General features: G+C 40.2%; 1 protein-coding gene across 10 annotated transcripts in view; it reads right to left on the reverse strand.

The window, feature by feature from the left end:
- FOXN3 (forkhead box N3) overlaps positions 1–21,372 on the reverse strand; it is a 207,365-nt gene that overhangs the window by 65,359 nt on the left and 120,634 nt on the right. For all 10 annotated transcript variants that reach the window (XM_021531919.3, XM_077783993.2, XM_077783992.2 and 7 more), the window contains one exon: positions 8,519–8,583. In XM_021531919.3, coding sequence (XP_021387594.1) covers positions 8,519–8,583 — 65 coding nt within the window. The remainder of the gene's footprint in view (positions 1–8,518; positions 8,584–21,372) is intronic.

Below are 21,372 nucleotides of genomic sequence, written 5' to 3' on the forward strand. Positions count from 1 at the left end.
AAACATTGGAGGATGTTTGGCAGTTCTAGTAAAGGAAAAAGTCACTGAACAGGAACTTGCAGTTTCCTTTGCTGTATCTAGTCTCCATTTTCCTTTACCCAGCTGAAACCCATGAGCACCACAGTCAGTTTTCCATTTTTAAATCAGTCCTCGTATGTGTGTTTGTGGGAAGAACACTGGAACATGTCTCCAGACAAAAGCACCTGTGCTGATGCCTACAGAAGGGTCAGTCACAGAAAATACTTTTCCTAAAAAAGCTGAGATCAGCAACTGCCAATTTAAAGGAAGTAGATTATAGTGTTCAGATTGCAAAGTCATAGCCACACCACCTGCAGGACCAACCTGAAAATAAACTAAAACAGATACGAAGCCATTTAACAGCATCCTTGGAAAAACACTACCTGTAGGTTACCTCAGCACTGACATGCCAGGGCAAGGACCATTCAGCTCCTTACCTTTCATACTTTGGGGGTAACCTCTCATATCTACTCTTTCCTACACTATAGCAGTTACTGAGGCAGCCAGGCCAGTACTGCAGGAACTTGCAGCAGTTACCTCTCTCTCTGGTGTGTTCTGCAAAGTGCTGTTTTACTGCCACCACTCACACAGAAGCTGACCAAAGACAGAAGAGGTGAGTAGACCTGTGGCCAGAACCTCTGCCCAAGATCAATACTGTGGTAGGACTTGCCTTGCAGCACTCATCCACACTCTCCAGTTGTCAAGGGAAGTAAACAAAGTCAGTAAACTTCATCCTGAGTCACTCAGATGTAATAATTTCAAAAGTCACTACACAGGACTGTTACAAAATAAGCAGAGTTATCTGTCAAGATAGTAAAGACACCCATGCAGATATGAAACCCAAGTTACTGAGTTTAAACACATTAGGAATTCAACTTATCTTTGTGTACTCTGCCATGTGATCTACCATTATCAAGACCTGCCTGATGGAGTGCAGTTTTCTTCCTTCTCAACTTCAGAGACCAAAGGTAGCTCAGACCTTTTGGTCACAGGGAATATAAACAGCTAGAGGTCCCATTTTCATACTAATGGCTCTAACATCAATGTTAGCAGGACCACACTTCAGGCACTTAATACCTTTTGCCATATTTTACACACGCAACTAGAAAAATAGGAATAAAAAGACTACATACAAACTGCACAGCTACACACACACTCTATACAGAATGCAGAGCTTAAAATGTCACCCCAATGACACTATTTCTGTAGGAATCACTGCAAAATTCACTGGGACTTTTTAATTGACTGTACAGTGCTAAGGCCATTACAAAATCCTCTCACAAACAGGAGCCCTTACGAGCACCCTCAGGACTTCAGAAGCCCCTCTAGGAGTTTACCCGCTTTCCCAAAAAAGGAGAGCTCTGCTGTTCAAATTACTCCCTTAGGGACACACTGCACAACTCCTCTGACTTAATTTTACTTCTTCAATAATACCACTGCAAACACACTGAATGCTAATAATAAATAAATTATTCAAATATTCCGTCTCTACGGAAATACCATGTGAATCATCTTCCTGAAAAGAAACTCCTGAAGAGATTGTCAGGTATCCTTTATTTGTGTGAAGGAAAAAAAAAGCCAGGGGGAAAAAAAAAAAAAAAGAGGAAAAGCCCAGGAAAATAAAAGCTGATTTAAATAATTATGCTATGTAAATGAAAAGTGATTTATTTTAACAAGGACAGACAGCAACTTTGCTGTTAATTCAGTATGTTGACCCAAACCAACTCACCAGCAAACAGAGCATGACTCTCACCATTTTTCTCAAAGACAGTGGAATGGCAGCTCAGAGAAGCAAGAATTGAAGAGAAAACATGATGAAGTCAAAAGGTTTAATGCTCTGCTGATGAAAAGTAACTACACTGGCACTAGACTCTCAACCCCTGCAGGTCTCTACAGAAAACAGTAATTTTCCACATGTATCTCTCAGAGTAAAGAGTTCAACTGCAGGGAAAGAAAAACAAACCAAAATTCACTTCCCTGCAAAAGCTAATGGAGCACTCTGTTGCTTTTCACAGTTATGTTCTCCCTGTTTAAAGTTCTTCCATTAGTGAAGCATCAGAATATGATGCAGAGCCAGTATTTTGTAGACTGACAGCTCTGGGCAGTGAAAAGCACCATTATTATCCTCATCTCACAGAGCACAAAATCAAGAAATTACAACCCGAAAGCAAGAAAAGGTATTTAGATTCTTGGGAACAGGAGATGCCCAAATATGCATTAAGAAATAAAGGTTTATTTTGACTTGGGCCTTAAGAGTTTTGCCCAAGACTGTGTTATAGATCACAGCACCCAAATTACCAATCCTAAGGCTGGATTATTTTATATTGCTTTTGGCCTTTTTCTTATGGTCACTATGACATTTAAATATTATATAATATTAAATGATCTGTAATAACATATGGTACCTTGCCACATTCTTTTCATTTGCACCTCTAGGCAGTAGAAGAAATGAGAGCTTTTCTCTCCAAGGTTAGTTTTCTTTTGAGTCGTGACACGCAATTTTGAAGGTTAAACGCATATGAGACTTGCTGAAGTTTCTTGTCTTTCAGCTCTCCCCTGCCCTGTTAACACCAGAAGGTACAGGCACCTTGTGTTCCAGGATGGGCCATACCTCTCCCCTGCATGCCCAGGACTTGCACCTGTTGTGCTTGCCCAATGGAAAGAGCAGGTGAACTGAATTTCCACCAGGAGGAAGAAGCCCACTGTGCTTGCAAGGGCTCCTGGGTATCTGTTGATGATATTGACAAAAACCTTCCAAATTTACTGATTATTAGATAGCAAATACATGTGGCTGCATGTACACATCCACCTTCTCTTAGTGACTCTGTTGTCAAGCTCCCTTTTGAAAGGCTTTATTCTTGAAAGTAAAAAACCAACACCTCCCAGTTTCTCCAGAGTAAAGGCTGAGTACTTGGTGTGGGCAATACTTGTCCAAAGAAACCAGGCCCTGGTACTGTTATATTCTTATCCTAATGCCACTATTAACATAAAAACATAGGCTGCATGTCTTCATTTATAAGAATGAAGCTTTATAATTTAGCATTTTCAAGGGAAATAAGCAATAAATGCCCCCTTTTTGCCTCCTCCCTTCTGGTTTATTTACAACTCAGCAACTGCTCCTACCAATAGCTAATGCTTCGAAAGGTGAATTCCCAAATCTCCTCTCTTATTTCTTACAAATAAATAATGGGAAAGAGATTAAATGGCTTGTTTAGACATTTCAAGGATTCTCAAGCTTATTAAGGAAGAAAAAGATCTCTGTACAATTGTATGTACATGTTCAAAACAAACTGGTTCCTCATCTTTTTCTGTAGGACATCTCATTTCTGGTCTGTTCAAGCAAAATAAACTTTCTTATTAGGAATGGCATTTTCTAGCTCAAATAACTCACCATTCTCAACTAAGAATAAAGTGATCCATGTGCTTTGGTACCTTCCTTAAAGTCTCACATCATGGCCAGGTGTCAGATGTCAGCACAGTAAAACATGAAAGCCACCAACCTAGACTGAGATCAATGGAGTTGCAGTGCCCAGAGTTTCTATTCCTACTCTGCCACAAACTGTGGAGTGTCCAGCTCATGCTGGCTTTGGTGACACCTGACCTTGTGAAGACAGTGCCTTCCAATTCTTCCCCATCAAAGCTTCTCACAGGTGGTGCCAGCTACAGCCATGGCAGCAGGACCAAGGCAGATTGCACACAGACTGTCTCAAGTATCAGAGAATAAAGTGTGTCTCTCACACAGTGCTTTCCCAGAGGAGAAGAGGGCAAGTCATCACCAGGTAAGCATCCTATCCCTTGCTCTGTTCTGGAGCATGAGGATGCTTATTCTCTTGCAGCTGCTGGTAGAGAAAGAACTAAGCAGACCATGAGATCTGGGAAGCGTAATCCCTCCTTTCTCGGGCTCCCTCAGCCAAGAGGGACCAGAGGCCACATGCAACTCCTCACTCCTCCCCTTCTGCATTCTCAAGGGGATGGATGCTTCCAATCTTTCTTTCCATCCTCATTAAAAGAGAATCATGGCTTCTGAGGAAAGCCAGGCTGTCTGAATTCACTTCACTGACTGCTGCAATCCAGTTCACAGGTGTGAATCCAGGTCGACAGGATCTCTGAGGAAAGAGTTCATATCTTTGATGTAACATCCACAGGCAGCAGATTTAAATTGCACTGTTAGAAGAGGAAGTGGAGGACCTTGCTCACACCAGAACACAGACAACTTGGCAAGGATTGCAGCTCTACTACTTAGAGTAGGTCAGGCACAACTGGAAAGTGGACCATCAAATCTCAGTGAGGAGGCCCATCTCCATTTTTTTTTAAAGGCAATATGGACTGGATGCCCCAGGCTCACCTTCCTTCCCCAGACAACGAAGACAAATCAAGACAGAACAAATATGATACAAAAAGGCATTGTAATATCCTGCATTTAATTTATTAAAGTATGAGGACAAGTAAGATTAAAAAAGAGTAGTAACTGTTGGTTTGAAGTTTTTTTCCTCAAAAAATAAATTAGATCCTTTGGAAAATAAACTAAACCCCTCCACAATCCAGTTACATCTTACAGGTGGCACTCAGCCACTGGAATTCATATGACTGCTGCTAAAAGGTAATTTGAAGATGTATTTTGAGCTTGTTCAAGAACAATGTCAGACATATTAACAGCAAAATAGTTTTGTTATTACTGCTGATCTGTGAGCAACTGCATGCTCAAGTCTGTAACACAAGCTTAACACCCAAGATCAGAGCAGAGGCAACAAAACTGCCCTTTTCAGAACACCATATATTAGTTTTAAGGTCTTGAAGTTAATGTGACTCCGGCCCCACATATCTTCCACAGTATAAGTTCCTTAAGAGTTTAGAATATGTCTGGATATTTTCCACCACAAGGACTTCTTCCTCACATATATTTTATTATATAAAAATGAATGTGTTATGACAGATGAGAAGAAACAGTGGGAACAAAGGCTCTCCATAGAGCAATTAAAAAAAAAAAAAGCCATGATTTTTAACAAACATACAATATGTACAGTAACAAGCTACCAAAAACAAAAAAAAAAAACCCAAAAAAACAAACATACAAAAAAAACCCAAAAACCCCACACCACAAACAAACAAACAAACAAAAAAAAACCAGCAAGAACAAAAACCTATTTTATATGGAAATCCCAAAGGCTAGAACATAGCAATTTCCACTTCCATGGACACACAGGTAAGTTTTGAAAGAAGACATTAAGACTAAAGGTCCTACCTAAACTAACCTCTGCATGGGACTTTTCTCCAGAAGACCAAGCAGCACAAACATATAGGGAGCAACCGTCACCTAGCAGAAGGAGCTCAAGACTACAAAAAGTACCTAAGCAGGTGACTTACTCAATACAGAATAACTGGTTAGAGAGTTAATGCTAAGAACAACAGTACCATGGTCCTCAAAAAAAAAAAAAAAAAAAAAAGAATAAAAAATAAAAAAATAAAACAAACCTAAAGCAGCCATCTCATATCTAATAAAATCATAGGCAAAAAGAGAATGGTGTAAAAATATTTCAAAATTCTTTAAAAAGTACAAAACCAGAAAGTAACAGAGAATTAATCCTACTCTTGTCAAAAATATTAAGGACAGAAAATAGCTAAAATGAATTTTAGCTTCCTTTTCTCTTCCTTTGCTATTCTGAGGTACACAGATAACTGTTTTCTCAGCCACTTTCTCAGAGGAAATATGTTAAACTCTTTACAATGGCTTAGATTATTTTGCCAAATAGTTCTGATATAAAATGAATGGAAACCAGGAGCATCTAAAAGTCTTCCTGGCTAAAGAAAGCACTACTTACATTGTGGAATTTTCTCTCTTCATTCCTCAGACCAGAAAAAGAATATTTTTCTTAAGAACTCAGAAGACATGAGGTGTGAATACCACATTTACTATAATTATAGAAGTACTGCCAGTCCAAAGGCAGTACTATAACTTGAAATCAGTAATCGAGTCAATTTTTCATTCTCCTGATTGCATTAAGCTGACTATAAGCACTGGAAAAATACTTCAGATGGTCATGTAACATAGGTACTGACTGATGCCTTAAGTTTTAGTTTTTGTATTTTCCAGATTCTGTATTGCATTAGTATATAACTCTGAACTTCATATAAAATGTTAGAAGTTCTCACAGTTCAGTTAGACAAAACAATCCTTTTCCAGCCCAAGAACTAAGGATACCATTGCAACTTCAGGTCCAAAAGGTATAAACAATGGGGAATTGAGGAGAGCAATCTGAGAGGATGGGACTTCATAACCTGAAGCTGTAGTTATACAATTAATTGCAATACGTATATGGACCCAAACTTATCGAAGTGTGAAAACTCGTGATTTGGGGTCCATCTTGGGTAGAGCCATGGCTAGGCTCTTGTACTGCCCAAGGTGTATCCTTTGAAGGTATTTTTTAATAAATACCTACCTTATTCCTTTAACACTGTCTAGCCTCTTTCCAAGTAACCTCTCAAGGCATCATGACAAATACCTACCCCTCATCACACCTCCCTGCATTGCCACCATTTCTTACACGGGTCTCCTGGAAAAAGATGCTCAGAGAAGCAGCAAAGAGGTGGATGCACTATTTCTGTGAAACCTGCTAAATCCTATATATTAAAGAGCCTATTGTACAGAAAATTCCAAAGAGAGAAATGAAAGCAAAAATACAAAAAGGAAGGCTTCACTGATTTATCTTCTTGCTTTAAAATTACAACCAGGAAGTGTTAAAAGTTTACTTTAATGAGGTTTTTCTTCGTACTCTCTCATCCTTCCAACCTCAGTTGTATCATTCATATTACAGTCCAACTTGGCTGCATTTTCCACTTGAAATGGCAATGCAGAATACCAACTCAGTTAAAGGTCTGTTAGACTTTGTCAGTTGCTTGAAAAGGCAGTAATCTCTTTTTTTCTATTCCTTTAATATGTTAAAAAGTTTTGGGCTTTTAGATTTTCTACCCCAATATGGAAGGCAGAAGAGAGCAGAGGAGAAAATAGTAGAGAACAGTGTATTCTTCTTTGTAGTGAGAAGGCTTTAAGCAACAACTGAGATAGGGAGGACTACAAAAACAGCTGTTATTAATTCCTGGTATCTTGCATATTAAGAAAAGGTATAACATTCCTGCCATACAGACTTGACAGAGCAAGTTTACATTTTATCAATTCAGATTACAAAGACTACATATGTGTAGATACTCATTTAAAATCAGAAATGTTGAAAAAGATCAACAAATCAAGCTATTTCACAATAGTTATTTTTCCTTACAAAAAAAAAAAATTAAAATCTAGTTCTTCTCATTAGGAAGGACTATCTGATCAGACTAAAGCCAAAAGCAGCTAAACTCTACAATTTATACCATCTCCTAGTGCTAAGAAATAATCTGAATGTTTTACTGTATTTAAAATTCACTTGAACAAATCTCAGCATAGATATTAAATAGAGTTATGCAAATTCTTAGATATGTGCAAGGAATTAACTTGAAAAATATTCTCAGGTAAACCTCAGATGCTGGATTCCTTTGGTATGTAGAAGGTAATACCGCCTGACAATTAATTACTTGCCTGTGTGTCTCACAGTGAGTAAAGCTCCATCGTAGATGATTTGGATAAATGCTCCTGAGAACATTATATAGCATTGTCTGTCAGAATAAAGACCAGAAAAGTCTTGTCGCCAGGAGAATGAAAAGGAAACCGAGACAACTCATGGATAAATCCTTGCAAAGATCATAAAATGATCCTCAATGGTGTAAGTTACTTTGCACCATAGAGAAACACTTGCAGTCAGGGGATACAGCCTTCTGTGTTCCTAAGACACCTCCTTTAAGAGCGATGAACTCAATGGCAGAAATATAAACAGACACAGCAGTGAAAAACTGTTTTAAGAAGTCTGGTAAAGTAGACTGAAAATTTTCAGCTATCAAAACTGCAGTCGTATAACCTCTGTATATATTGTCCATACACAGGAAGTTGTATTTAACACTGTTCTATGAAAACAAGCACTATTAACCATGGTAGCTTTCTTGAGACAAACACTCTGACACTGTTTCCCCCACTACATCATCGCTACCTACCTTCTGGTACCTTTTGCTATCAGCACCATTAAGGAGTGAAAAAAAAAGGGATCTCTCCCAAAGAACAACCTCGTTTCATCCACAGAACTAAAAAGTGATGTTCCTGGAACATTTCCTTCTGGGCACTCTTTATCCACACAAAGGGAAAAAAACAAAAAGCCACCCTTCACCATATATTACAACAAGCAATTTAATGATCTGAGGAAAGACAAAAAGCAGCAACTTTCACAGACTACACTCACTGTACGTAGTAAACCGTCATTTTCAAGGCACCAGATGCACAATAAAGGAGAAAAGGTAAAGGAAACAAAAAAAACATTTGGTTATTTCTTGCCAGGTGAGTATCAAAAAAGCTGAGCAATTTGCAGAAGTTATTTCTCAAGAAGAACAGTTACTCCAAAATGCAGTATCTATTACCTACCTTGTAGAAGGGCTCCATTTCTCTTGAAAAAGGTGCTTCCTGGCCAAATGGGTGGACCTGATGTGCTAAAGGGAATAAGAAACAAGTGTAAAGAAAATCACATTTGCATTAGAAGTTGCAAGTATAAGTTACTATTCGCATGAATTCTGTTTTGTTCGTAAAGCTAATGTAACATCATGACACTTTTGCCTTCAAGCAAGGGTCTAATACTTCATGTTAAAAATAGGTTAATTTGATTCAAGATTGACATTTTCTTCACAAGGAACAACCTACTCAGCAGAGCATGTACCCACACCCTCTTGGAGGAAGAGAGAAAAAAGCAATTTCAAATAAATAATAAAAAACCCTCAAATGAATATCAAAATTATTTACTGAATTCTAAGTAAAGAAAAATACATGCCCTTTTTCAAAGATACCTGCTAAAAACTCCAATGTTTTATGGCTTTCACTCAGCTGGGACAGTTTGCTGCCCCAGCTAATGTGTGTCCCCCCAGGACAGCCCTGGCAGACACGGGGCAGCTCCCGTGCTTCACCCACCGAGGCCCCTGGACGCACAGCTCCACACCACCCACGGTACACAGCTCGACATTGTCGCCAGCACCACGCCGACAAATTCAGCCTTTGCCATGCGCTTGGTGACCGTGGCGGCTCCCCTGAGACCCTGTCAGGGCACGGCCACAGGGGCCACCAGGTGCCTGGCAGGTGTCAGAACCAAGGCCCTGCCCTGAGCTCAGACAGGGCCAGGCCCCACTTCTGCTTCACCTCCTGCTCACGCAGAGGCTGCCCAGAGGTGATGGCCTCCAAGAGGCCACTCCTATGACAAGTGCAGCTGAAGGCAGCAACATTTTAAACACAGGAGGGGGAAGAGGAGGGAACACTGGTAGGGTCATCTAAACCTTGTTTCCTTTGATGCTTTGGAGCAGCTCCACAGAGCTGTGGGAAATAGAGTGTGGAGCATCTGCTCCAGCAGCCTGCGGCGCTGGTGGGAGGGGAGGGGAGGCTGTGAGGACGCTTCCCTGCAGCCACCACCCACCACCTCCTCTCCTGGTGGGAGGACTGAGGTGAAGTGACCCTGCTCCTGTCCTGGCTGCAGGAGGTGACAAGGCCAAGTTGTTATTCTACACCCCCTGCACCACCACTGAGGGGATGGTCTGGGAGGAAAACCCAGGCACTCCACTGGAAGTGCACCATTTTGCCTCCACAGTGGGAACTTGTTGGGATCGGCCTCTGAGGACTCGTTCCCTGCCACCACCATTGGTCTCCCTCCTGTTTTCACTGGAATACAATTATGAGACACAGTGATGAAAAAAGTGGTGAAAATGCAAATCCATGGTGGTGCTGGGCAGACGGTGCTAGCATGGAGGCTGCCAGAGAGAAAGGAGTGGTCAGGGAGTGACCCCAACCCAGCTGAGCCCACTGACAGAAGCTGAAAGGAGCCCAGCCAAACCAAGTGCAAAGGAGCGCGGTGGAATGCCTGGAAAGCAGCAGCAACCCTGGGGCTGACCTCCAGCACATCAGAGCCATAGAAATGGCAGCACAGGCACCAGCGAGGAACTGAACCCAGTGGAGCAGCAGCACAACCCAACTTGGATGATCTAGCTTTTGGGAGGCTTGCTTGTCACTGTCTTCAGTTGTTTTGGGCTCGGTGGCAGAAAACACTACACACAGGAGCCCCCTCACCATCTTGCCTGTGTTCTCAACTACCACAGGAATGATCACCATACTGTTTTTGTCTGGGGAAGCCACATGGATACAACTTACAGGGTGCATCCACCATCTTGTTTTTGTTTCTCATAGTGAATACCTTATTATGGATAAAATAACTTCTTTCTTTGTATACTTCTGGCATTAATATCGTTGTTGTTGTTGTTGTGCATTTCTTATTCTATTGATTTTTGCTTTCAGTAAATTGTTGTCTCAACCCATAGTCTCCACTCTTGTCCCTCCCTTACCAGAAGGGATGAAGGAAGGGAGAGTGGCTTATTTGGAGTCTAATTTGTTGCTGGTGTTACAAACCACCACACACCTTTCCTAACAGCACTGCTGACTGCAGTCCAGGTGCACTCCTCCCTTCCCTATGGCACAGTTCATCCTCTCCATGGCGGTCTGCAGGTTGTGCTGCCCAGAGCAGAAATGTCACCACTAGTCCCACTCCTGCTCTGTGGGCAATTCTCAGCAGGAGACACTGCCTGTAGGATTTAACTGATGGGTTCCAAAGGCTCAGGCACAGCGAGTATTTTAAAACCACAGTACCTAGGGGAAGTAACTATTTGTTGCAGCATTGTCAAGGCAGGTGGTGTAGACAGGCTGTCACAGAGCCTTTCCTGTAGTCAGGAAACAGGTTTCAAAATCCTCTACAGCTTGAAGACAATCAGGTGTTCCAATATGCTACACTTTTGCTGAAATTAGCATCATGAAACTGTACTACCAATATATAAATAACTGCCCTATGCCCAAATTCAGGCACCATTTATAAGTAAGAGACTAAATATCCTTCGGTAAGATTGCTGTAACGCACTCTGCATTTTTAAGGCAGTAATCCATACTCTATGTATGCAAAGTGTGAACCAAGCCCTACAATCCATTTCTACTCAAAGTCACTTTTGTCTCCTCTTGAGTTGACAACTGCTACAAAAAATGCAACAAAATGAAAATATGTGCTGTCACTGACAGCATTAGCAAAGTTCTGTTAAAATGCCATATAGAAGAAAACCACTTCTTCCACAATTATTCTGCAGATAGTCTTGTGCTAATATGTAAAAAGTTCACTGTGTTAAAATAAGGACTGTATATAAATCCAAACCAATTATATGAGTAATAAAAACCTTCAATACTCCTTAACAAAAAGGGGAATTGAGAGAGAGAGAGAGAAAACAAAATGACCAAAAAGAAGTTAAGTAGGTCTACATTCTAAGTGCTGGAGAGCATGGGGCATACACTTGTCTGAACACATGCTCACTTCATAGTGCTTAAGCAACCAATTGTTTGCATTCCTTATAGTAAGCACCCGCTCTTCAGTCTAGCTCCTCAGCTCAAAGGAAGGTCAAGAGCTGTTGAGGGCATTCACACTCCTGTAGGATTCACTCCTGTAACATATGTTAAGGTGTATCAGAGCCCACACAATCTCTGGAACAGGATCCAGCAGGCTAAATAGAATGCCATAGCATTGTCATGATACTGTAGAGATTTGCCAATCAGAAATCACAGTATGGTAACTATATGCCTTTCAAAAGCCCAAGAGGAAAAAAAGAGTGAAATTCTGTAATGACACTGCAAAAGAAATTCACTCCCAGGCTGTCATAGATGGGTGGAAAAGAGTTAAAGAAAGGAGACAAAATAGACAAAATATCTCCACTAGAGAAACAAAGCCATAGTGATTTATCTTTTTTTTCCCATTTGAAAAAAGGCCCAGGGCTCTCATAAAAATCTCCATCTGATTCAGCACAAACCCACATGAGCTGAGAAAATTAACTGTGTCCTCCCAGGGAAGGAAGCTAAAGAATTAAAGCATGTAAATAATGTACTGCAGCAACTGTCAAGCCTTTTGAAACAACAAACTTTTGTGTTTGCATGGCTTTGCAGAAGTTTACCTATGCCTTATCTGCATTGGGTAAATTTTTTTTTTCTGTTCCCAAACTTTTGTATGTGAAGTCTCAGAGGCTATTAATTATTAAAACATATTTCAAGTTGACAAATGACAGACTTGAACTATCTCTCACTTTAAAGTGTTTAAAACCTCTTTCCTCTCTGTTCCTGATTAAGAAACCATTTGAAGAAGTTAATTATTTTAAAGATCATCAATAAAAACCCAAATAATTTGGTCCATCTCAGGTATTTTTTCAAACAAGTTGTTTCTTCAGTGTAGCCTGTAAGCTACAAGAGAAGAATGGCTGGTTCTCCTACAGAAGTAACAGCATATTCTGCATTTAGGCAAAAAAAAAAAAAAAAAAAAAAAAAAAATCTGGGTCTATTATTTTCTTTTATAATCAATACCTGATATAAAGTTAATATTTATGCCATTAGTATTATTGATGGAAGAGTTTTACCCCAAATTTACCAACTAAACACACTGACTAAAGTAATACCTCTTGGAAGAAAAGCAGTAAGTAGTTTGAACTCTTACCTCACTATGAAGAAACTTGGGGCCTAATACATTTTTGCTTTGGACATGTTTGGACTGGCCTAACTCTGAGAAGCAGATCAGCACAGGACACTTGAATGAGTGGGTGGAAGATGGACCTTGATCAACCATAGTAAGCTGAGATTTCAAGCAAACATATGGAAAGAAAAATTCAGACAACATGTGAAACATCAACAGCAACCTACCAAGATACCACAGGTTTGATTTTCAGAAAATACTAGAGTTTGAAGCATACACTCACTCAGCCAACAGGATATCCAGGCTGCAACAGTATTTGCAGTGAATGCATAACACAGGATCCAGGGGTACAAGCCCAGAGGCATCCACATCCACCTCTCTCCAAAGCACAGTCATTGTCACTGCTGGCATTTGTGCACCACCACAGGGAGCAAATGAAGTATTCACAGCCTGCTGAACCTCTGTCTGAGAGAACTGATGGAGGATGGTGTTTAACCCCTGAAGAACTGGGAGCCACCTCTGATCAAAGCCCACCATTCCCACGGACGTGCTAGCAATTTTTAATGGCAAATGGGACTTGATTTCCACTCAAGGCAAGCAATGAACCGTTCTTTCTCTGAAGACACAACCAGTAGGAAACTTTGTTGTGCCATTGGGTCCCAGGTATGGGAAGCTTCTTGACTTCAGGAATTTTTCTGAGGAAAGGTTTTCTATAGGAAAATGTTGCTTTGCTGAAATCTAAAACATTCTACAATAATGTGTCTATTTGAATACTGTTTCTGCTGGAAACCAGGCCAATATGAAGACTGTCCAGCCAGTGAGAGTTCATGGCAGCTGGCCAACCCAACCAGGAGCTCCAAAGGCATACAGAAGCAATAATGTGTGTGAGCCCCCTGATTAATTATTTCTATCAAAACGCATGGCGGACATTTATAAAAATCTTCAAAAGGTGCACAGGCTTGAGGAAACTTTAAAAAAGGAAATATAAATCCTTTGTCTTCTGGAATTCACATTAGAGCAAGGAGACTACAGTCTTGAAGCCAAGCACTAAAAAAAGCAAGAGTAAGAATTCTCTTGCATAGTTGCAGTATTTGACAACCATGCCAAAAGCTCTCACAGGCCTCTTTGTCAGAGAGGCTTGATAAATAAATTTACAAAACCCAAACAACTAAAAATTCAAACCAAATTCAATTCTGTGGCACTACACACCACAATTAAGGGATTATGAAAACACAGAATCCAGACAATAAATACAGGCCAATGCCTATGTTACTAAATATGTCCACAGTGATGGTAAAGCAGGAATACACAGGAAGAGGGGAAAGCAAACATACAGGCCAACACTAAGTGCCCCTGAACACACATTTCAAAGGCCTTCAAAGCTGATACTTATTAGCTCAATGAAGGACAGCTCAGTGGAGGGGAAGGGAAATCCACACACACACACCTTAGCCTACTATGGCCAAGAGGAGGTGGAATTAGTTGCTGGCTGGTACCAAAGTACATCCTGGCTTTCAGGAAAGCCTGGACTACAGGGCAGGACAGCTTGGTAAAGGACAGAAATATGAGCAGTGTCAGCTGTAAGCTAACAAGCTGTGGCAAACAAAATATCCAACTCAGTCTGCAGTAAGCAAACAGCTGCTAGACCACAAACAGGCAGCAAGGAAACAGAGGATGTCCTCTCCAGCCCTTACCAGCAGCAAAAATGGGAACAAGAAAAGATGATTGACTGAACTGCCTCTACAGCTTGACCCAATATACTGCAACTATCCCCCTTTGCCCTGGGGGCAATACCAGCTCTGAGGACAGCTATAGAATTGAAAATTTCTGGGAACAGGAGCTGCCACTACCAGGTGGGAAAGAAAGCATTGCTCTATCCATGCTGTAAGTATTCCATTACCAACCATCCACAGTGCAAAATGCTTCTCTTCCAAGTCTCACCAACCCCTCTGACAAAGAGTAAACTGAAGGAAATGTCAAGAACACCAAACCTAGAAGCAATAAATAATTTTGTCAAAGAGTGATGAATGAAGCATCTTGCAGGCTTAGAAACCCAGCTCCAAAAGTTTCTGAGAAGCAACTAAATCACAGTTAGTCAGTCTTATGTTCAAGTTCTTGATAACAATAGTTGTAGGTGCCTTATCTGGATGGAGCCCATTAAACCCTGTATCTGGAGGCAGCAGGGAATGATGCTCTTGACAAGCACATTCAGCTCCCAATGCCAGCAGGGTGCAGACTGCTACTATAAGGTGTGTAAATGTTTGTCCAACTAAGCTGGAAGACTTTGGTTTTTACCATTACTTGAGAAGTAAATTCAAGATGCTGCTGAAACTGAGAAAAAAGGTTAAGTATGTTTTTGTGGGAATTCAGCATTCCTTCATGCTGGAAGATGAATAGTATTTCCTTTATGGCTATCACCCTGTGCAAAGCATAGGAAATGTTCACAACTACAGTGGTGAGCAGCCTTCTTGGCTCCTGTGCTGAACAAATGTGGTCTGCAGAGTGGTGCTGAATGGCACAGGAGGAGGTGACTTGGTCCAAACCACACCGCCATGAGCTTGTAGAGGGAACACAAGACAGACAGTAGCTCCTTCTGATTGATGTCTCTTGTAGCACTTTGTCAGCTCCTTACTGTTTGCACTGGAGACCTCACATCCTTCCACTGTTGTATCAGCCTCCTTTTCTACACTCAGTTTTAAGGCAATTACTGCATGGGGGCAAACAACACTACTGCACTGCAAAGAGAGTAATTCTCTCCATCTAGGTATATAACCATAGTTGATTTAATGAATTGAACACTGCCATTTTACCTGTCAAGCAATACAGAAGTATCCACATACTGCTGGACCTGTAATACTTGTGTTTTGCTAATGAGGCAAAGAAAAAGTCAAATCCTTGCCAGCAGCTTGCTGGCAGTTAATACCACAACTAGCCATCACTCAGCAACAAAACAAGCAAGCTTCCTCTCCAAGCAAAGCAAAAAACCCTCTAGTAACCTGGGCCAATACATAAAAATAACCTTGAAGACTGGTGATAAGGTATTTCCTGACTTCAGTGAAAACTGATTAATACTTTAGAAATTTTAAATATACAAACCCATTACTCCATCCTCTCAAATTTTCTATAACTGACAAAACATTACTGCTAAAGAGATTTACAAATTCACAATACAGATTTTTAATTTATGACTGCTAACCTAATATTCTGTCAATGTTTCTCTTTTCTCTGCAATTCCCTCTTTAAGTGTCTCTCGATATCTCTCACTTACTGCAACATGTGCGATCGGGACTTTAAGCTCCTAGATGAAGTCTTTCCTGGTTTCTCTAGGATGTCTAACACATTTTCAAGTGAACAATAACATTTTGATCCCTTGCGAACTCTAAATGAGTTTTCTATATGACACAACTGACAGAAGGATTAAATCTAAATTTCATTAAAGACTAAAAAAAAAAGTTGCTAATGAAAACCACTCATGAACAAAATGCCTGAAAATATAATTTAATGTTTTTTGAAAGATGAAGTAGCAAGTTGGTCAAATTCTTTACATTCTCCAAATAGCCAAAGCCATTCTCCTGCCACGGTCTTCACTTACGTAACTAAGCAAGAACATGGGGGGAGGGGGGGACCCAGATTAAAAAAAGTTAAAAGAAACTTCTCAAATTTCCAAAATCAGGGATAAAAATGGTAATACTTAATTTCAATAAAAACATGTCATGTGTCCTTTGGAGCCCATCAATGACTCAGCTGTGGTGCTAAAAAGGCCCCTCTCACTGCTGGTGAGATATATGAAACCTTCTTCTCCCTGTGTGAGACTCTAGCCTTTGGCCACAATGTTGGTCTTTGCTGAGAGCTGAATATTATATATTTATGGACAACAACATAGGATTTGTCTAAATAAATGAAAGTATTGCAATTTCTACAGAGTAGTTGTTTAAAGAGATAGCTATTTGAGGTACACCAGCCTCACAGTGCAAAATTAAAATCTTTCATTAATCTGTGTTTAAATATTTTAAGATGTATTTTGTGAACACAAGGTAATTCTAAGCTGATTACTGAAACAGGAGAAAGTCCATATATATTTGAAAATTCATGGTGAGGAAACTGTCCCATGTTACTTTTAATTAAAAATATTTGTCTCCATTGGGAATTGTGAGACACTGCCTATCAGCCTCCAGTTCTAATTCTGCCTCTACCACTGAAATCACACAGTGACTCCAGGCAAGTAATTTCATTCTTTCTGTCTGAGTTTTATTTTTCTTCTTTTGTATTAAAAAGAGGCTTACTGACACAAGACTGTACATCTCTGGAAGGAATAAAGAATTGTTAACAACACAATAGGTGAGGGAATAGTCTTTTGAAGTGCATGTAGTTAAGGAAGGACCAACACAGTTCGCTTCTAGAGCACAGTTATTTGTTCCCACTTATTTCCCTTATTTCAAAGTAAGGAAAAATGCAAGGTTACTTCATTTGCTGAAGTACTGTTTTTCTCTCAACTCCTATTAAATGGTTCCTAGACTACCACTGGATGAATAACTGGTAGTTGTCATGCAGAGCAAACTTTGGAGTTACCTAAACTTGCTCCTGTGCTACAGAGCGTGCCTGTGCCAGCTCAAGCAGGAACCACAAGTCAGTGCCCTGAAGCACAGATGAATAGAATATTCCTTTTACAGACAGCCACTGGCCTCTGAGACTACAGAGAACTGTTGCCTCTTTTGGGTCAGCATTAAACGCTGACCTGGCAAACAGGGAGAAGTTTGAGTCTCCTCTATTTGACAAAATCAGAAATGGAACACTTCAGTTTTCTGCTTCCATTTGCTGCAAAACAAGTGGGAAAGAAGGGGTTAATTTCTGGTTTGGTTTCACTTGCCTAAAACTGCACTGGAAAAAATTCCTGAATCTCAGGTTCTAGAAAACAAATGTCTATACCTAAGGCTCACCTTAACTTTAAACCTAATGTTTAAGAGTCTGCTCGGATTGTTAATGCCACAGTACAGACAAGGCTCTAGACTCCACACTGACCACCTAAACAACCAAACTGCAGTGAAACTGCAGAGCTATTAACCAGGCACAACAATAATGTTCTTCTAAAAGAAGGACTCTCCCAAATCAAAACTGATTAAGTTTTTTAAAAGTCCAGGGTCATACAACTGACTTCTGTTACTCTAGTCCTGAATTTCCATTTATCATCTTGCAGAATTTCAAACCAGCTTTGCTGATTGACCTGCCTGGATTTCAGAAATATTTCCTACATAAGGCTTCCAAGTCACATCCTTAACCATGGCTTAACCATGGCCTGTCAGTCAACTGGACTTGAGAATGACAATGGGCACACTTCAGCTGAATGCTTGTCACCCATTCCTGAGAACACCCCACTTGTCTGTTTTAAAGACACCAATGTACCTTGAAAGTGCACGGTTATAAATGTGCATATGCAAAAGGGAAAATCTGATGTCAAATGAAACAGAAATAGATGGGAAAAGGGAGGTGAGGCCTTAAAGTTGTGTGCATGTGTGTGTGTGCTCCACCAACTGCTGCATGTTGCTTGCTGAAATTCTTGTTTATCTGGAATTGTGTGATTCCCTATTTCACCAATTTAAGAACTATGGGGAACTTAAAACTAAGCATGACCCACAGGCTGCTGCCAGTATGAACTCCCCCTTCACTACTTGCTCAAAGACAAGGTGCTTACCAGCTGAAATTTTCCATACTTGGTCTTTCTCATTAATCTTGAATGAATGTGTTTCAGATGATTCAGAACTAATCTGGCTTCTGGAATTAGAGCAGCAGAGAACAAACGAATGTTTAACCTCTCCCCTGGAACATTTAACCTCTCCCAGATGCTAAGGGTACTTTTCTCTGGGAAGCTTAATGTGCTTATAGGAACTGCAACACTGCTGCAGAGGAGGTTGCAGAGATTTGTACTCACTAGGCCATACACAAAAGCGTTTGATGCACATGTCAGAAAGTTATGTAAAAGCAGAAAATACAATGACGATGATGACGACAACAAGAATATCCAAACAAAAGTACTCTCATATTTGAAAAGCCCCAATTATGTATTTCATTATCTCAATTCTACATCTTCATGCATATCTATTACATGAGTCCAGCATTCATGGTAATACCCTTATTCCCCAGAAACCTGAGCTAAGGACCATACTGCACAGCATGCAAGGTGCTCAAAAGATAAATGACAGATAGTTTGTTGATGCTATCACCAACACAAAAGTTTAATGCATAAATAATGTGTTATCCTTAGTGATACATTTTTAGAAATAAACTGCTAGGGCATAAAAAATTTAGTATCAAAATGTGTCAGTTTTCACTCATTCATACTCCCAAGATTATTCCTTTTGAAGAACTGAGAGCTGTATTTTAGGGATGGGGAGAGACATCCCAATACATAGACAAAAAATCCTGCAGCATCCAACAACAGGCTGTCTCATCCTGGGGTCTGGGTCTACAGATTCAACAAAATATAGCATTTTCTGTACTCAGAAGCATTGCAGAGACACCATCTATATCAAGTCTCCCACCCACAGAGCTATAGAGAAATAATTTCCATTCAGAGAAAGGAAAACATACACACAGAGGTAAAAAGGTACCTCCAGAAACACCCAGTAAACAGTGGCAGAGCAGGACCAGCCCCCAGACACTCCCCTCAGGTCTGAGGCCCTCCTGACAACCTACAACCCACACTGCTGTTGCCAGGGCTTCTCATCACTGATTGGCATCAACTGCACCTAACAACAGCTCAGATTTCTCCTGAAGTTATCCCAAATGTTTCAGGCTGGCTGCAGAGGAAATTAAAAGCCAAATTCTATTATGCTCTCCACTTTTACAATAAATGTAAAGCAAATGGCGTAAGTTTGACCAAATTCTATCTTAACAACTCAGTCCAGTCAGGAGAAGGTGAAATTTTTCTTTCCACTTACTCTTGAGAACTCTTCAACTCAGCAAGGCCTCAAATTCAAGTTGCAGAAAAGATGAGACCTCATGGATATCTACACTACAGAAGTCCCTTTGCCCTCTACAGCCTCTGCCAAAATGAAGAGCCCCACTGATATGTGGCTGGGAAATGTGTGTGATTTGGACTTCCCTGGCCTCTGAAACAAGAGCACTCCCAGGTAATTTTACAGTGGCAATAACCACAGCACTCAACTTCAAAGAAGAGGTATGAAATAAAGAATTTCACATGTTCCGCACACACCTAACTGTAGACAAATACTCAGAGGACTTAATTTTGACTCATTCTAGCCACTTTCATTTAAAAGAAAAATAAACCTCCCGCCGGTAATGGGAAATAAAATTCAGTGTGCATCTTTATCCCTAATCCTCACCTCTATGAACAGCTATTCAGCCTATTGAGAATACTAACATTGTACTTAATAATATTCTAATAAAGCTCTCAAGTTACAATATTATCTACATGAATGAAGGAACTCAGTGAGGAAAATAAATGCTGACCTTCACAGACTTTACAGTGAGAAGTCTCTCTTCTACCTTTAGGCCAGCAATTTCTCATATGACTGAAGAAGCTGTATTGCTAAAAAGGAGACTACTTTTCCCAAAATTGTCTTAAAACATTTGTCATTTCAACAAATCTCATCTTCCCCAGTGGAATCCATGATGTGGTCTGTTTCCCTCTGCTGCTTCTCCTCAGCTGTTTGTACAGAAGTTGAATGGACTCAGTAAGACAAGGCTTTAACACTGCTCTTCACTTGAGGATTTGGAGTAGAAAGCAGAGGTATAGGAATAAAGGATATATGAAGAAGGTGAGGTTTTACAATTGCTTTTGCAATGAGATACTTGTTTCAACATTTCTGTTTTATCTGCTGCGACTCCATGTGGTGAAGGTTGAAAAAAATCATTACAAATGTGAAAAAAATCACAGAAAAGTCACAAATATCAGAGTTTCTTTTTTCTGCATAGTGTATCTTTATAGCAGTTTGTTAGCAACCTTGTGTCAAAACACAACACCATAGTGGGAGAGTCTAGGCCATCTACTCTTTCTTGATAAAGCCCAAGAAAGTTACAGGATACACCCAAATATGTCAATTCAGCAATCCTCAGTGCTCCTCCCTTAACAGCTCTGGTTTAGCAGCCAGTGGAGGAGACCATAAGTTCTCAACAAACCAAGAGGTTCCAGGAGATCCGTCAGCTCATGGACAACCCCAAAATCAGAGGTATTTCACTAATGAAGAGCACAATCTTTGGAGGGACTAAAAAGAGCTGCTAAAATGGGCATGGTTACCGATCAGATACTATGTCATTCTTCTTTCAGTTGAATTGGTATCTGCCATGCAGTTGCAGAATACCCTTATTAATATTAACTACAAAAAATATGTTCAAGAATGTATATGCACTCTCTCTGTGTAATTAATCCCTGGAGTAAAGCTGTTCCTTGGATCACCTAAAGTACAGAAAATCAGTGAGTCAGAATACAGGAAACAATTACTCATGGTACACTGGTGTTTAGAAAGAGACAGTGACACCCTGACATCCCCAGACAGCATTTGAGCCCTCTAAAGCTGCAGATCACAGGAAGTATCAAACTATACTCTTCAAACATCAGATGATGCAAGCTTCTTCATTCTAGTGAGATGATACTAAATCAGTCATAAAATGATTCAGACACAATCTCTTAAACATTTAAGAGACAATAATTTATAAAAATATCTGTTTACTATGACAAATTAAACAGAAATATTTTCTTCATGTGTCAATTGTAAATTCTGATAAATCAGGGAAGGAA

Source organism: Lonchura striata, chromosome 5 (genome assembly GCF_050655825.1).
Source record: "Lonchura striata isolate lonStrDom1 chromosome 5, ASM5065582v1, whole genome shotgun sequence".
Taxonomy (NCBI): Eukaryota; Metazoa; Chordata; class Aves; order Passeriformes; family Estrildidae; genus Lonchura; species Lonchura striata.